The sequence below is a fragment of the Neolamprologus brichardi genome, chromosome 23 (assembly GCF_056152115.1).
Source record: "Neolamprologus brichardi isolate AB-2024 chromosome 23, ASM5615211v1, whole genome shotgun sequence".
Classification (NCBI taxonomy): Eukaryota; Metazoa; Chordata; class Actinopteri; order Cichliformes; family Cichlidae; genus Neolamprologus; species Neolamprologus brichardi.
Window position 1 is genome coordinate 28012378 of NC_142125.1, and position 18625 is coordinate 28031002.

The 18625-nt window shown below is 43.0% G+C and overlaps 1 protein-coding gene across 2 annotated transcripts in view; it reads left to right on the forward strand.

Moving 5' to 3' along the window:
- The window catches only part of ncam2a (neural cell adhesion molecule 2a), a 403653-nt gene that overhangs the window by 303359 nt on the left and 81669 nt on the right, over window positions 1–18625 (forward strand). For both annotated transcript variants that reach the window (XM_006792777.3, XM_006792778.3), the window contains exon 7: window positions 7408–7577. In XM_006792777.3, the coding sequence (XP_006792840.1) occupies window positions 7408–7577 (170 nt within the window). The remainder of the gene's footprint in view (window positions 1–7407; window positions 7578–18625) is intronic.

Here is an 18625-nt window from a genome sequence, read left to right on the forward strand (position 1 = left end):
TACTGCATTGGCAGTGTGTTTGGGATCATTGTCATCCTGAAAAATGAAGCCAATGGCAATCAGATGTTTTCTAGATGGTATTGCATGGTGAATCAATCAATGGTCCTTTTCTGTGTTCATAATTTTATGGATTTTGACAAGATCTCCAACACAAATAACTGAAATGCAACTAAAACCAAGACAGAGCCTCCACTGTGTATTACAGATGGTTATAGACACTCACTGTTGTACCTCTCTCCTGACCTTCTACATACACATTGATGATGATTTGAACCAAAAATTTCAAAAAAAATTTGGATTCATCGCCCCACATTTTCAGTCCAGTTCTTGTGTACATATCTCAGCCTTTTATCCTTGTTTTCTCTCCTTAAGAATGACTTGACAGCCGCCCTTCCACTGAGATGATTTCTGATGTGGCCTCAGTGAACAGTAGATGGATCAACTGAAGGGCCAGATACATCTCTCAGATCCTGCGTCAGGTGTTTGCTGGAATTCTTTCTGTTTCTTAAGGAAACTGTTCATCTGCTGTATGTAGTTTTTTTCGCCTTTTTGAAGGTAGTAACGTCCAGCAGAACCAGGCTCAGGAAGGGGCAGCCAGTCATGGATTACTCATTTACAGCTGGTTGCTGTGTTTGTGGCATTCAAAGAATATATGCCAATATCAGCTGATATTAGCTCTCTGTTAATATATCAGCTGAGCATTATTTGAACTGTAGCAAAGTGCATTAATTAATGCTTTCATAGTCCATAATTATGATGTGGGCCTATGATCTGTTATTATTATTATTGTACTTTTAAGTAACTTGGTCAGTGCTGCGCAGCAGATAAAAGCACATAAACCGATGCTGAGCATGTGCATCAATGGTAAACACAGATGCCTTTATTCATCACCCTAACAAAGAGGTCACATACCTCTGAGAGCGCTTACCTTCATCACAGGAGCGCTGCACAATTCTGCAGGAAGATGAAGCACAGCGAGGTGAATTCTTCACTCCTGCATTTCATGTGACATTGTCTCTGTAATACAGATGTAATGAGAACTGAACTGTCTGTTTGAAAGAGAGGTTGAATACAGCAGAAAAAAATGAGGCACATGCATCACTTTGTGAAGTACAAACAAAATTTGAAATGTGACGCACAGCTGGAAGCAGCCTCAACTTTGTAAACCTCATTCATCTTGCTCCCTTGTTTCTGGGCTCCAAAAAAGCAGAAATTACTTTTACTCCGGGGTGTCTTACCTTGGCTTTTCAGCTCTGGAGCACAACAGTGAAATGTAATTTTAATGATTTAACAGCAGGCGTTATATTTTGCAGAATATTTCAGCGTGAAGATGGCAAAGTGCACATCTCCATCCTTACTTTTATATTGAGACAATCCCTTTGACAGCTTAACGACCTCAGTCTCAGTTTTGCTTTAAGTGTAAAACTGAGTTTTGTTTGACGTTGTGATTTCACAAAAAGCCCGTTAAAATGAGGAGCCTGGGAAATAAGATATCTTGATAGGTTTCTCATAGTATCACAGAATGAAAGAGGCTTAGATACAGAAGCATTCACTCTTACAAGGTGCTCACTGATGTGCTGAGGCAATTAAAAATGACCACAGAAGTAAGCGACTAAACCTTTTTCTTAATAAAATTCTCTTGCATGGTCAGATGTGTAACTTCCATTCACAAAATTTGATGTTCGCAAGATCAAGAAAAGTTTAAACCAAGTCTCAGAGAAACTCAGCGGAGCACCGAGAGCTAATGAGACTTTATTCTTTGTTCTTCTACAGCAGGGAAGTCAAACTCGTTTCACACTGTGGGCCATGCACAGCCCACTTTGATCTTAAGTGGGACGGACCAGTGAAACTCCTATTTCTGTCAGCGTAAAGAAGTTTAATCACACATTTAATCCCTGAGATATTTTAATTTTAAAAAAGAAGTGTAATTTCAACAATATATCTCAGTTTTTCTACATGATAATGAAATGCTGCTTTGGGCTTAAATTGTAAGAAATGCACATGTAAAATTACAGAAAAAGTTCTGTTAGCTCATTGTGACTGTTAATTTAAAATAAATTCATAATGGTTTATCTAGTTATTTACGTTGGTGCAGTATGACTGGAAGAAGCTGTAAAACTTGTGAAAACACATCTAAAAGTCTATACTTTTAGATGTGGATACATCTAATGTATGCTCTCCTTCACATTTTCCAAACCCTTCCAGTGGGTCAGATTGGAGGCTTTGGTAGGCCGATTCTGGCCCCCAGGCCTTATATTTGATACCCCTGTTCTGAAGTGTTGCGGTTTCATATCAGAAAGCAGCCTGTTCTCATTCCCAGTGCTCAGATTCTTCCAGGGTTTTTTTTTAATCTGCTGGTCTCTCAGAGATATGCCCAAGGTGTCTTTTGGCTTCTGCTGGAATACCAGGGGTCACCATAATGGTGACACCCAGCTCGTCACACTTGGATGCTTGTTCAGAACCCCTTGACATTACACTTACGCTACCTTGGGTATCCTTGAGCCTAATTTTTCATCTTGCAAGGTGATTCTTGTTAGGAGCATTAACAGATCGGGGTTATTACACCAAAAAGTAATGCATTACACATAACTCATTACTTTTTAAAGGTTAAAATGCTATGTTACTTAATTATACCTGTAGAAATGAATTAGAAACACCACTCATCACATTAATTTTGTGTTATTTCGGATAACCACCTGAGATGCATTGGCACACAATTGCCGTTTAACAATATGAACCTTGTTCCACACACCAGCATCATGGCCTATCCTAATGAGGACAAAAACACACAAGGTCTTTTTGTAAGTGTTTAAGAATTCACACAAAGCCGAGGGCAAAGTTAAAACGCAGCACTTCAAAAAAAAATGCTACGGCCACAGTGATTCTGTGATAGGAACAGGTGCCGTAACTGCTTTTGTTGCCTGTTGAAAATGAAGCTTTAGATGCTTGGCTGGGGTCAGCATATACTCTGACATCAGTCTGAGTTCTTCACTGCTCGCTTTGACAGCATGCTGTCGAAAGTACTGTGCAAAAAATGAAAGCTGGACACCACTCTGCTATTTTTCTTCCCCTAATACATCAGCTGAAGTCAGCTGATTGTAGCCCAAGTGCACAGAAAAAACATTACCCTTGATTTTGTTTTATCTGAGTGCTCATCGTGCAGATAATTGAAGAACTTGCGGTACCAGTTGAAGGTTTGAATGGGTGAGTGTGTCGGATTTTAACTGGTACCATATGCAATGCAAATAAAGGCATAAGTGATGGATTACTGACTAATATGATTACTTGATTTGTTTTTACAGTAATGCTTTGGATTACTGTAATGTGATTGGAGTAACATACCAGGTTGAGGCACTAAAACCTGCTCTGCACATGTATTTTCATTGCTCTGTGGTTTTTAGGCTTGCACATTGGCAGTATGTCATTCGCTCTCAAAGTGTGGGTCATACTGAGATTCTATTTTGACATATTTTGGGGTTTTGTGACACTTTTAGTCTCATGGAGTGTAGCTGTAGTAATGTGGTTTGGCCACTACCCTGCTACAAGTAGATAATGGCACAACCTTGTGCCAGAACTAGACACCTTAGTCTTTATCAGAGGCATGAAAATTGCAAGTTCAACATCACCATTTGAATTAGCATGTTAACTTTGTGCAAGTGCTTTTTAACCTATTATGACACAGTCATACTTGGAAAAAATATTAACAAGACATTGTGAAATGAACTTGTGATCTCATTGCCTTTGGAGTTATTGCTTTGAAGACCACTCGCAGTCAGTTGCTGTCTTCAAAGCAACTTTGGTGCATCAAGAGAGCACTAAGAATCAGTAGGAATCAGTCTGCAGCTAAACGGAGTCCAGTTGGCAATTACTTGCAATCGGCAATATGTAATATGGCAATTATTTGAGATAAACTGGCAAAAATCAAAACTAAAAAATGAGTAAACAAATATTAACATAGTTGCTGCAGGACAACAATTTGTCCTGACAACCTTGTTTTATATAGAAATAGAATAGATGGATAGGTTCAAGGTCAAGTTCCATACTGCAAAGAGATGTGTCACAGTACAAGGTCATCAGTGACCAGTCACAGTCAGTTATAGACTGATTCTGTAACATTTGGGGTTAGATACAGGCTTATGGTGACATTGGAGCAACATCCACCTCTTTCTATGAATTTTTTGCCACTTTTAGCACCATGAAATGAAAAAGTGCATAACAGAAAAACCATAAAACCATAACACATATCATATGTGCTTTAGCATGGGGCTAAAATACACCCAAACCCCAGTGGATGTCAGTAGCATAATGTACATAATGTGCTGCATGTTTTATTTTAGCATACCATCCTGCGAGGTTTACTTGAAAGGGTACTCTTGCATGCTCCCACTTCAATCTAATGCTCATGTACTATTTTTTTTAATGCTGACTGAATAAAATATAAATCACCTGTCAAGGTCTCATTTCAGCTGACTGCAGATTTTGAACTTTGTAGTGACCATGGACTGCCAAACATTTCTGTGTAGTCTGTTTCATTTCCCAGGTCAATAAGTCCTGTGTGTCAGTCCCAGACTACAGAATTAAAATGCGTAAATCACAACAAAGGCTTCGGTATAAACAACACATCACATTCCAATTTAGTTTTTCTTTTGATGCCACCCCTCCTAACTTATTCCAGGCTCTCCCGTTGCATTTCCTGTCAGAGCGAGGTTTCACCTCATCCTCTGTGCATCTTGGGTAATGGACTACCTGTCAGTAGTCAGTCAGTATAATGACATTCAGCACTGCAGCACGTCCTCCACTGTCCATTCCAAAGATGAGGCCTCTCTTCATTTCCTCTTTGGCTCACCAGAGTTATTATTACTTGGCTTTGGTGTTTCCTCTGACGACTTTCAATTATCCTCCCTCTCGCTTTTCCTACAGTACAATGAGGCTGAGCTCACCACACAGTATAACTGCACTCGTGTCTATTTGTGTCTGAGACTTCAAATCCCCTCATGTGAAATCCCTAAAAAAAATAAGAGTTTTTTAGTGGAACAGTAAAATATACACTGTGAAAAATACAACAGCCTGAACTGAAGACTTGAGATATCTGTTCTGAATTTATTACATAAAATAACTTGTAAAATAAAATAAAAAAAAAAACAAGATGCTATTATCCATATTTAACAAAATGTTTTTTTAAATCTCTTTTCATACTTTTTCTTTATATTTGTGAGTTGGGCAGATTAATAATGAATCACTGAATATGCTGAAGCACGTTTGCAAACATCAGATCAGCTTTATCTGTTTTGTGTTCGTTTATGTAAAACCTTAATGATTTTAATTTCGAGAATCTCATCCATTTATGCTCTGCTTCACATTCACACTGATACATAAAACTATATGTAAGCCTTTCAGATCCCCTGGGCAGATTAAATATTTCACTGAGTGAGAATTGGGGAGAAAAACTAAGTGCAAACCCTGCAGTAAATGAGCCATTTTTCAATTGATAATGAACTGTCTGAAATCAAATTTTTATTTAATTAATACATAAATTGGGCAAGAAATGGTGACTGTGGCACTCTTGTTCAAGTTTGAACATGCTATCCTACATGAAAACTCTCAGAACATAAATGTCTTACTTTTTAGGATTCGTTCATAGAGCTTAAATTAAATATAAGCACTAGAAAAGCTCCAATAAAGCTTAGTTATAACAACAAAGTAGAGAAAAGCTGTGTAGAAGCAGTAGTTAAAGCAATAACTTTTTGTTTTATGACAGAAGAAGGTTCTTCACAAGTTATCAGAAGGAAGTGGTAACCAGGGCTTGGATCAAAGGCAGGCCTGTATTTCTTTTTAAGTTTTTTTTAATAAGTAGTATATTTCACTAAAAAACTTTCCATTTGCTTTGGTAAAGTTAATGCATGTACTGATAAAACTGCAGAGCGCAGTAAGTCACACATAATAAAGATCAGTTCTTACTTTTGCCAGAGAGCCACCCAGAAACTGCTGCACTCATGTTGTCACAGTGTACTTAAACTGACACAGGCATGAACAAACATTCATTTTGTCTGGCTTTGATTTGTTTGCATCAACCACTTCCTAAGTGTTTATTAGAGACACAGATTTTAACTGGCTGCAGTTCTTTTATTTGAGGAAATGCAATATGCAAAACAAAGTCTAGTTAAATCGGCACTGTACACACTGGTTTGTATATGTTAGTTTTAAAGAGTCCCTTCCAAATTTGTCCTTTTTGGCATATTTATTTATTAATATTCATAAATAGCACAACAGTATTATCAGTTTTCATAGTAAGAATGCTACCATGTTACCAAAGGTACGTATTTACAAATCCAGGACATGGAGAGCAATATCAGCAATCTTCCCATTTTCTGTCCCCCAGATCAATACTAAGTTTGTTTTGTTGCAATATCCATAAGCTCATAGGTAAAATTTTGGGCTGTATTGGGTATTCACATACTAAACACAAACTTCAGCTGTCTGTAGTTTGCTGATATGCAGTATAGAAAAGTAGATCTTAAAGGAAAATCCTGGTTACATGTCAGAGAATTAAATTTGTGTAAATTCTCTTGTGTAAACAGGTATTTCCCGTGTTTTAGGTGCCATTGCTGCTTGGTCCTACATGAATTCAGTAACTAAGCTAATCTTATTTTTACCAGCTTACAAATGCTGTAAAAGGACCTGTGAGCTTGTCTAAATCTGTGCAAGTATGGGAAAAAAACAAAGCTATCCCTTGAACCTTTTAGACTACACGCCTGGTTAACTAGCTGCAAATAAACAAGCGGAGGAGGCAGCTAACATGCATCAGACTATTATGATTTTGTTATGAAGCTTAAATATAGACATGCATCAATTTATCAGTTTGATTTTTCTGGATAATTTCCCCACAGAGCCCAGTAAGAAAAGACATTAAGTCAGCAGTGCATCTCCACACCACACCGGAGTAATTTAGTGAGCATTGCAGTCCATAAGAAAACATTCACAGCAACGCTAGTGAGTACTGGCAGGCCTGTAACTGACACAATAAAGATGTTACTTTTCTGCATGGCAGAGTTTCACAACTCTGATGACATACAACAAACTATTCATTGAGCAATTGTTATTTCAATTATTGCCTGATCTGTTTATCCAAAACAATCCTTTCATCACACTTCAAATAGTGTCTATAAAAAGTGCCGTCATGTTTTCACCTGTTTACCTGCTATAGATAGAAATAGTTTCAAAGCCGAGGTGTCTGCACTTTGCCTGATTTTTATGGGATCGGTTGACACCCAAAATACAGAGATTATACATCTGTAACATCAAACGTGCACTGACACATTCATATTTTAGGAGTTCAGTGTCAGTTTTGAGGTAGTTGCCAAATGTTTCCACTCCTTACTTATGTGCCTCTGCTTTTCACTCGTGCAGGAAAGGGCAGCAGCTGGAGCCATCGGACCAGTACATTTTGAACCGGCTTGATGGCGGGCGGAGCATGTTAACCATCCGCAACATCCGGCAGGGTGATGGAGGCACCTACTCCTGCAGAGCCACCAATAAGGCAGGATCCCAGGAAAGAGAGCTCTTCCTCAAAGTGTTTGGTAAGCATGCAATCTGAGTAAAATACTATAGTTGTATAAGATACAGTTTATTTATCCTTTTCAGATATTAATCACAACTATTAAAAATAGTGCAAATAATGTCAAAAAGATTAGTAAAAGAAAATATACAATAATATAACAAGATAAAATAGATCCATAGGGTAAGAGGCACTGCAGATCAAAATCAAAATATAATAAGACATGTTCAAGAAATATGAAGGTTTTAGAACAATATATAAAATATTAATAAGGTTTAATTTAATTTTCTAATTTTCTACAGACACTGGCCACTTTATTATATACACCTCTTCAACAGTGCTCATAATTACGGGTACCACTCCTGTCAGTTAAAAAACAGAAACTAAGGCTACAGACACCTCACCAAAACTGGACAACAGAAGACTATAAAAATTGTCTTAATTTCTTCTCCTGGTAGAGTCAGTCTTTGGTCAACTCACATGAAAGTGTGGTTCTGTCCTGCCTCATATCAATAGTTCAGTCTGTTGGTGTGTAATGGTTTGGGGGACTTTTTCTTGGTACACCAACTGTACTTTCAAATAGCCTCCACAGCAGAGATGGGTAATCCGATTACTTTTTTGAAGTAACGAGTAAAGTAAGGGATTACTATTGTAAAAACGGTAATTAGATTAGTAGGAACGCTGCGTTACTGCGTTACTAAAACCGTGATTTTCTTGCGAGAATGTCTCATGACAGTGACGTAAGCGAGTGTGATGTTCGTGACAACAGCTGTGTGCAGATCAACAATGGATCATATATCGAGTGCAGAGAGAGTATGAGCGTGCAGCGTTTAAAGCGTGGAAGTACTGACCTTACTTTGAGTTTGATTCCATAAAAAGTGACAAAAACATTAGTGTCCGCTGTGCGTGGGAAGAAAACTTCTTTTTACAGCGAAAAAAACCCCTAAACTTCCAAGCAAGCACCGAGTAGCTACGACGTAATGAGAAACTCACAGAGAAACTGCCGTATCCTTCCACTGACCGCTGCGGCACACCTGCACCAGGATAAACCTCCGCCTGCTCTACTCCTGCTTTACAGGTGAAAATAGAGCAAATAAAGTCAAAGACCGCTAGTCTTTGACTTTATTTATTTTCTGCTGTGTTTTACTTGCATCTGAAAGAGTGAGTGTAAACACAATATATATATATATATATATATATATATATTGTAACGTTCACAAGAACCAGACGTTTGGATCTCAGTTTGTCCGTTTATTCGGTAACACAGGCAAACGGGCCGTTAACTCCGGGGAGAGTGCCCTCGTATCGCACCTCACTTCAGCCCCGCACAGTCACGCAACAACAAGGACCCCCCTCCCCTTCCTGCACACATTAACTCCCTTTTTCCTGCAGCACAACCAAACATGTATCTTAAAGAAATAACAACAGTGTGCAGAGATAACCAACATGTCACTGTAAAATAACATTTAACCATCGTTACACTGCCCCCCCAGCAATAAGTTCCTCGTCCCCGAGGGAACAACACAGTCTCTGAGGCGGGGTGGTAACCTGCGTTCCCTCCTTGACCTCCTGAGCCCCTGGGGTGTACACGGAGCTTCGGGGCTTTGAGGTGAAGGGTCCAAGGGAGGGGATTGCAGCTCTGGCCGGGGGTCCCTCTGTGCAGGGTCATGGGAGCTCTGTACACGTCCCTCAGGGAAGGAGGGGAGGGACTGCCCTCTATAGGGGGCCATCCGGTCTCTGTGCAGCGCCACTTTCCTCCCTCTAGGAGGCAACTGCACCCTGTAAACAACTTCCCCCACTCGCTCCAGGACGCTGCAGGGCCCCACCCAGCTGCAATCCAGTTTAGGACACCGTCCTTTCTTTCTCTTTGGGCTGTAGACCCACACCAGCTCCCCAGCACGGAAGTGCCTCCCCTTAGTGGTGATGTCATAATTCCTCTTTTGGCGCAGGCCTGCCTTCGCCAGCTGCTCCCGGGCGTAGGAATGTGCAGAATCCAGCCGGTCCTGCAGCTTCCTTGCGTAGTCCCGGCCTGGTGGTGCCTCTGGCGCGTCCGGGGGCTTCCCAAAAGCCAACTCTGCAGGAGTTCTCAGCTCTCTCCCTAACATGAGCAGGGCAGGCGTACATTGGGTGGAGTCTTGCACTGCCGACCTGTAGGCCATGAGGATAAGGGGAAGATGGTAGTCCCAGTCCCGTTGGTGTTCTGAGGTAAGGATGGCTAGCTGCTGGGCCAGCGTCCTGTTAAACCTTTCCACCAGTCCATCGCTTTGGGGGTGAAGTGGGGTGGTGCGGGTCTTCTTAATCCCAAGGCGTTCACACATGGCAGCAAATACCTTGGACTCAAAGTTACGCCCCTGGTCACTGTGGAGGGTCTCTGCTGTTCCAAAGCGGCTGAACATCCCCTCCACTAATACATCAGCGACAGTCTCAGCCTCCTGATCTGGGATGGCATATGCTTCCGGCCACTTGGTAAAATAGTCCATGGCCACAAGGACAAAGCGGTTTCCTCTGTCTGTACGAGGAAATGGGCCCATGACGTCCACAGCTACTCGCTCCATTGGAGCTCCTGCTAGTTGCTGCTGAAGCTGAGCCCGGGACTGGTCCTGTGGCCCTTTGTGCGAGGAACATGCATCACAGCTGCGGCAAAAGTCCTCCACATCCCTCCGCTGCTGACCCCAGTAGTAGCCCTGGCGGAGGCGGCGGAGGGTCTTGGAGATCCCAAAGTGGCCGTAGCCAGTGCTCCCATGGCAGGCTTCCAGCACAGCTGACCTCAGCGACCTTGGCACCACAACCTGCCACCTCTCCTCCCCTGTGGCAGGATCCTTCCAGGCACGCTCCAACACCCCCTCCTTCAGCCTGAGAGCTGCAAACTTGGCCCACAGCCCCCTGGTACAGACGGAAAACCCAGTGACCTCATCCCAAAGGGGTTGCTCCTCCCTCTCCAGCCACTGCAGGACTGGCAGCAGGTCAGTGTCTTGTTCCTGCCGTGCCCTCCACTCCGCTGCATCCACCACCAGAAGAGCCCTACAGGCGAGCTGTGTTGCTCCGTCTATTGTTGTGAGTTCCCGCTCTATCTCCTCTCGCTTCTCACAGTAACGGCAGCCAGCTGCAGCACATGGGCGGCGAGAGAGGGCGTCTGCGTTAGAATGGTGCGTCCCTGCTCTGTGCTCCACAGTGAAATTGAAGGCTTGGAGCTCCTCCAGCCAGCGAGCCACCTGTCCTTCTGGCTCCCTGAAAGACATCAGCCACTGGAGGGCGGCATGATCGGTTCTGATAACAAATGATGTGCCACACAGGTAGTACTTAAAGTGTCTCACCCCTGCCACCACGGCCAGCAGCTCTCGTCGTGTGACACAGTAGCGCCGCTCACTCCTGTTCAGGACCCGGCTGAAGTACGCCACCACCTTCTCACCTTCCGGCCCAACCTGCGACAACACAGCTCCCAGCCCCACATTACTTGCGTCAGTGTCCAGGACAAAAGGCAGGGTGGGGTCAGGGGGGGCGAGGACTGGGGACTCTGTCAGTGATCTGCGGAGGGTGTTGAATGCCTGCTGACAGTCCTGGGTCCAGATGAAGTCACGGCCCTTCTGCAGCAGGCGGAAGAGTGGTGCGGCTATAGAGGAAAAGCCCTTCATAAACCTCCTGTAATAAGACGCCAGTCCTAGGAAGCTTTTGAGCTGTTTCTGGTCTGCTGGTGTGGGCCACTCAGTAATGGTGTGAATTTTTTCCTCCAAAGTGCTGATGCCCTCATGACCCAGCTTGTGGCCCAGAAACTCTACCTCTCTCCTCATGAAGTGGCACTTGTCGGGGTGCAGCTTCAGGCCTGCAGCCGCCACCCTCCCCAACACTTGTCTCAGGGCATCCAGGGCAGCATCAAAGGAGCTCCCGTGTACTAGAAGATCATCCAGGTAGACCAGACACCGTTGCCGTGGGACGCCAGCCAGCACACTGTCCATAAGCCTCTCGAAGGTAGCAGGAGCGTTGCAAAGACCAAAGCTCAGGACTTTGAACTGCCATAGTCCCCTGTTAGTGCAGAAGGCTGTCTTCGGTCTGGATTCAGGGGACAGTGGCACCTGCCAGTAGCCACTCCGCAGGTCCACGGTGGAGAACCAGGAGGATCCGGCTACTAAATCGAGAGACTCATCATTCCTGGGAAGGGGGTAAGAGTCCTTTTTTGTCACTTTGTTGAGTGGTCTGTAGTCCACACAGAAACGCATCCTTGGGCTTTTTTTCTTAGGCACCATCACCACAGCGGAGGCCCACGGGCTATCAGATGGCTCTATGATGCCCGCCTTCATCATTTCACACAACTCTCTGTCAGCAGCCTCCTGATGAGCCAGGGGCAGGCGGCGGGGGCGCACTTTAATAGGCTGGGCATCCCCGGTCTCAATGACGTGCTCTACCAAATGTGTCAAGCCAACATCACTTTCTTTCAGGGCAAAAATGTCACTAAACTCTCTTAGTACCTGCCATAGACTCTCTTGCTGCTGTGGAGTCAGCCCCTCACAGTTCTTTGACCAGATGCTCCTCACTGCTGAGAGCGTCTCCTCCTCTCCCGCTTGCTGTTCTGCTGGCGGGTCTGCAGGGGTCTCCGAGGTGGAGGTGGACGCCGCGGCAGATGCTGGGCAGACCGGGGGAGGAATAAGCTGCACCTTCTTCCCATCAGGGAGTACGAGGAAGCCTTTGCCTAAGTCCAGTACACCACCAATGGCTCGCAAAAAATCGAGCCCAAGGATGCAGGCGTCCTGCACGTCAGCCACCCAGGCAGCGTAAGGAACACCGAGGTCCCCCACCTTAAACTGGAACACTCCCCTCCCTCTAATTGGGGCCAGATCACCGGTCACAGTCTTAAGTCGCACATTAGTTGGTTGCACAGCAGCTCCGGCTGGGACAACATCGGGTCGGACCAGCGTTGCATTGGACCCCGTGTCCAGAAGGGCCGTACAGGACACCCCCGCAATCATCACTGGAACATGGCAAAAGTCGCCAACCTGGGTCCAGCCCACAGCGATGACCGCACCGGGCGGAAATGGCGGTGGTGTGGGGATGTTGTTCTCCCTGGCCCGTGTACTCCCACCTACACGGGCCCGTGGGCGTTTCCCTGAACCGCTGCAAGCTTGGGGCACTGCCTGATGAGGTGTCCGACTTGTCCACATCCCCAGCAGCTCTGTGGTCGGCGGCGTGGGCCAGCCCGAGGGGAAGGTGACTGCAGAGAAGCCGTCTGAACCAAACTGCACAGGCCCGCTGGCATCTCCATCTGCTCCGCAGGTGCTGACATAGCCCACACCACATGTGTGTCATCAGCGCCCCCAGAGGATCCTGCAAGCATCTCCCTCTCCAAGGCTAGCTCCAGGGCTGCACTGAGTGTGGCCGGTCGAGCAAGCTGAGTTTGCATACGGAGCTCTTTAGGGCTCAGGGCCTGCAGGAACTGGTCCCGAGCTAACTCCGCCTGCACTGATGGTGGCATGCTGTCATACGCCCTCCGGCAAAGACACTCAACTTCATGGGCCAAAATGCGAAGGGGCTGTCCTGGCAATCTGCGTCTGTTGTGGAACTCCGACCTCAGCAGCACTGGTTGGTTATACTGCCCGAAGCGTCTCTGAAGTGCCCCAACCAGAGCATTAAGGGGCTGTCCTGGCAATCTGCGTCTGTTGTGGAACTCCGACCTCAGCAGCACTGGTTGGTTATACTGCCCGAAGCGTCTCTGAAGTGCCCCAACCAGAGCATTATAATCTCCCCTTTGCTCCTCGGTCAGCAGCAGCAGGCATGCAGCTGCATCCTCACACAGGCACAAAGCCAATTGGAGAGCTTTATGTTCCTCAGACCAGCCAGCTGCAACAGCTAACAGCTCAAACTGTGCAATAAACACTTCCCATGGCGTCTTGCCGCTGAACTTAGGCGTTTTTATATTCGCTGCAGCTTGCTGGGCGCCGCCATGTTTGTTTACATCACGTGACGGCGCGCCAAGCGAGGTCGACTCCTTCCCGCCGGAATCGCGGCCGCTGTGCGAAAAGTTCCCGAGCCTAGTCAAACCTGGAGAAAATCCTGCTTCAGCAGACACCCGCAGCGCCGTTTCCCTCACTCTATGGGCAGGCGAGCGCGGACGAACCTCCCTCTCCTCCGTCTCCTCCGTCTCCTTCTTAATCTTGCCCGGCAACATCCTCGTGTCTCGGGACGGTCAGCGTCGCCAGCAACAGGGTGTCGGGCGTTTTTGGGGTTTTTTTTGTTTTTCTTTCTTCACTTCTGACACCAGTGTAACGTTCACAAGAACCAGACGTTTGGATCTCAGTTTGTCCGTTTATTCGGTAACACAGGCAAACGGGCCGTTAACTCCGGGGAGAGTGCCCTCGTATCGCACCTCACTTCAGCCCCGCACAGTCACGCAACAACAAGGACCACCCTCCCCTTCCTGCACACATTAACTCCCTTTTTCCTGCAGCACAACCAAACATGTATCTTAAAGAAATAACAACAGTGTGCAGAGATAACCAACATGTCACTGTAAAATAACATTTAACCATCGTTACAATATATATATATATATATATATATATATATATATATATTTTATGTGCTGATTATGATTATGATTATGTGCTAATTTCTTCCAGTCAGAGAATGGTGCATATAATTAAAATTTTGCTTCATGCATAAAGTTAAAAGATTAAAACTAACAAAACAAGTTTTAAAAAGAGACTTTTCCATTTGATTACATTTTGTATGATGGATTATGTAGAAAAAGTAGAATTGGGCTGAAAGATCTATCACTTTATCACCTATTCAGGTTGTAAATCATGTTTTTAAAAAGTAACTAAGTAACTAAGTAATTAATTACTTTTGAAAATAAGTAATCATTAAAGTAACGGGATTACTTTTTTGGGGAAGTAATCAGTAATTAATTACTGATTACTTTTTTCAAGTAACCAACACTGCTCCACAGTCACCAGATCTTAATCCAGTAGAGAACATTTGTGATGGAACAGGAAATGCTATCATGTCAACATGGACCACAATCTCTGAAGAGAGTTTCCACTACCTTGTTGAATCTGTGTCACAAAGAATTAAGGCAAATCTGAAATAAAAAAGGGGGTCCAACCCGTTACTATAATAAAGTGTAAAGTGGTGAGTGTAAATCATTTATAATATAGCTGAACTGAAGTGGTTCTTGAAATGCCATTGTAGAGCATTATTGGGGACTATTTCTTTAGTATAAAGTAGTCCCAATATACATCTACCCTCATTGTGCTGGGGCAGCAGAAAAATAGAAATATCTCAAAGCCTGGACTAATGAAAGGGAAACTATCTGCATGAACAGATAAGTGTAAGCAAAACCACATTGTTTCTTCTATCTCCCCAAACCAGGACTAACATAAAAAAATCCCTTCCTATCACTTTAAAGGGTTTGTTTTCTTTTTCCATTATCTGTTATTTGGTGCCCCACCAAAGATTTTAAATGTAATAGCATTACCCATGACAGTAAACAGTGTTTTATGTTGATCCATAAAGCTTTATTGTAAGGACATCCACAAATTCCATTTCATAAAGAAATGCAGAAAAAAATGTCCAAATATGACAGTCGGCCCACACCAATAACAGCTTTATCAAAGTGATATATTTCTGTTGAAAAATAAATATTTCATTTATTGCTTCATATTTCAATTACTGCGCTCCTCATAAAAAAATTCAATTTATATTTTCATAAACCTGCCAGCTATTTCCTCACAGATCGCCGTGATAGCGCTCCTTCTAGCTCATGAAAATGTATGGAGATTTGTGCTCAAGTCATCAACATCCTTTGGAGATGTGAAAAGCGCTTGTTCTTCAAAATGCACATTTAAATGAAGAAGTTAAGGGGGTGGGAGGAGTTCTGCTTCCAGGCCGTGTGGTGGGAGAACGCAGTTGTAAGTTAGTTTTATTACCCTTGACAGCACAGGCAGGAGGAAAACAGGAATTTTAAGTTAGACAAGGTGTGTGCAGGTGTGTATGTGCGCTTCGCTCGTGTTTAGGCACTGTAACCCATTGTGAGCCTCATCTTTTTCTGTGGCACTTTCACAGATCTGTTTGCACATGTTTGTTGTTAGGTCTTTGCTTTTATACACTCTAAGATGTTCACATCTGGGGGCCTCCAGGAAACATAGTGTGTCTTTTGGCTGCTTTGTAAAGTTGCAAGAGCAGTCCATGAGCTGTAAAAGGCTGAAGCCTGCAGTCTTCGGGGATTATGTCAACTTGTCCTGCTTTTCAGGCAATGAGTCATTTGTTGCTGTAGAAGAAAATCCATACTATTAAGGAATAGCTGCATGTACTTGTTAGACATGCTAGAAGAGTGGCTCAAGGGATGCTTGGTTGGTCACTCTATTACTTTAGTCTGGACTGAAATATCTCAACAATTTCTCTGTGGATTTCCATTTACTTTAATGACTTTTATGACTTTGTTGGTCCACTAACTTTCCTACCCACCAAATATTGTTGAGAAGATATTACAGATCACTTTGGAGAATTCTAAACAACACTGAGATTTGGTAAAAAAGTAAAACCTGAATGCTGTCTTCATCAGTTTCGTTCAAAAGTAGTCTAGAAAACATATCTGAAATTCTATTAAAGAGTAAAACGGTGTATTTTATCAACAGTTCGACTATGCCAACAATAGAAGAGAAAAGAATAGTCTTTGATTTTCATTGTACATTAAAAACTAAATTGTGGGTGCTCTACGGCAACTATGCAGGAATAAAATATAAATATTAGACAAACAGGAGATTAGAGCTTAGGCCATTCTTGCTATGAGGCCCGCTGCCCTGCTAATGTTGTTTCCAGTGACAGAAGCACATAATGACATGAGATTTATAAAACTAAATTTGTTATTGTTTAAAAAATGACTTTCAGGGCTAGTCGGCATTATATGCCCACATTCTAACATTTCACAACCAAATAAGATTTTATTTAGTGGGGACAGGTTAATTTGAAACTCTAAATTGAAAAGAGGTGTGTCTGTGTGTTAGCCCTGTGATAGACTGGCGACCTGTCCAGGGTGTACCCTGCCTCTCGCCCTAAGACAGCTGGGATAAGCTCCAGTGCCCCCCATGACCCTAAAAAGGATAAGCGGAAGCGAATGGATGGATGTATGGATAAGATTTTATTTATTTAATTTAGTAAAAATGCCAAGCTCTTTTTTGAGAAAAGATAATCATGAATCACCTCTTCTCTTTTGTTGCGGAAAAATAATTGAAACCAAACAGATTTTCTAAGATTTATTGAAAGAAAGTTAAACCCTTGCAAAGGGATCAATACAATGCAAACGGGGTTTGTACCAGCGTTGACCAACAGGTAAAATAATAACAGCTCCTTTAAAGCCGTTGTGCGGATACAATCTTTGTCTATTCAGTGGTTGGGAGTGAAATCCTCGCCATCATCTAGGTGCCAGCTTGATAATGAAGTGTATCATGGCCTTGAGCAAATCTTAAAGTCATTTGTTTTCCCGTCTTCATACACTCTTTCGTTATACAAGAAATTTACAATTGCACATCAATAGTACGTAGAGGTTAGATGAGGTGAAACAAAAATTTTCCATCACACTTTTCAACCAAATTTAGAGGTAAAGGGTGCTTCTTTTTAAAGGTTATAACTAACTGACCTGATTAAGCCCAACATGCCCCCAAAAATCCAACCGAGAGTTGGGATCTGGTGGGAGTTTCCTCCTTACTAATTATCTACCACCATTATGTCAAATTGTAAATCCATCAAACCTGCAAAACTAATTTTGTTCCTTTCAGATCTGCTTTTTTTTTTCTTTAATGGCTTTTAACAAATGTTGTTGCTAATAGCATAAACGTTTGTGTGATGGTGATTGTTGTACACCTACTAACATGTGCATGTTGTCAGAGCCAACAAACAACTGTTTCACCCCTTATATCAAGACACTTCTAAACCAAAGGCATCTTACCTGCACTAAGGAGGAAAAAACTGGATTTTTGCTCTGTGACACATTCTTATTTTCAGATGAAAGTAAGTTCAGTATTTTAGGAAATCAAGTTCTTAAAGTCTGGAGGAAGAGTAAAGAGCAGAGTCCAAGGTGTTTGAAGTCTACGGTGAAGTCAGTGATGAGTTAGAGCATAGGTGTCAAACTCTTTGGCCCGCGAAGCCACACCAAATTATTATTAGAGCTGGCCTACTGGTATTATACAGCTAATATATATATTGTTTAGTATTAAGCTTTGCTTGTTCCATATTCGGTTTTTCAGCAAAACCTGTTTGAGTCCATAAGAAAAGATTCATTCTTAAATCTGGAGGAAGATTTTCTTTTTCAATAAATATTAATGTTAGCCCACGACTTTGTTCCAGTTTTGAATTTTGGCCGACTGTGTATTTGAGTTTGACACCCCTGAGTTAGAGTGACATGTGATCTGCTGGTGCAGGTGCTGGCAGATGGACTGCTGTGTTTTATCAGGTCCAAAGTCAACACTGCTGTCTACCAAGTGATTTTAGAGCATGCGAGCTTTGTGGAGATGCCAATTTCTTATCACCTGGCACACTGCCGAAACTACTACCAAATTATCTGCTGACCATATTATTACTTTGCTTGATTGGCCAGCCACCCCAGGCTTCAATAACACCTCAGAAGTGCCACAGGCTTCTTTTTATATTGTATAGAATATATATATATCCTGATTGATCTTAGGAACACCTTGAGATACTGGATTTGGGATTTTTATGAGCTATAAGTCACTTTCATCGAGATTAGAATGAAAAAGGATTGCAATCTTTATGCACGTTTATCTTTTATAAGTTTATCTTTTTTAATTAAATTATGAAAATGCCAACAAGCAAACAAAACGTGCTAAAATGGATTGTTTCAGACACTCTTTAAAAGAGCCCATTCATATGGCAGCATGCAAAGCTATGTTTTTAAAGTCTCTGAATGCAAATACAGAGTCTTGGAATGAAAGAGATCCCTTTGAAAAAAGAGTGCTAACAAACACAGTGTTATGATTGGCGCTCTCAGCATATTAGCATAGCAATATTAGTAGTTAGCTAAGCATTGCTGCACAGTAACTTTTGTTAGCTACAGCAACAGTTTTT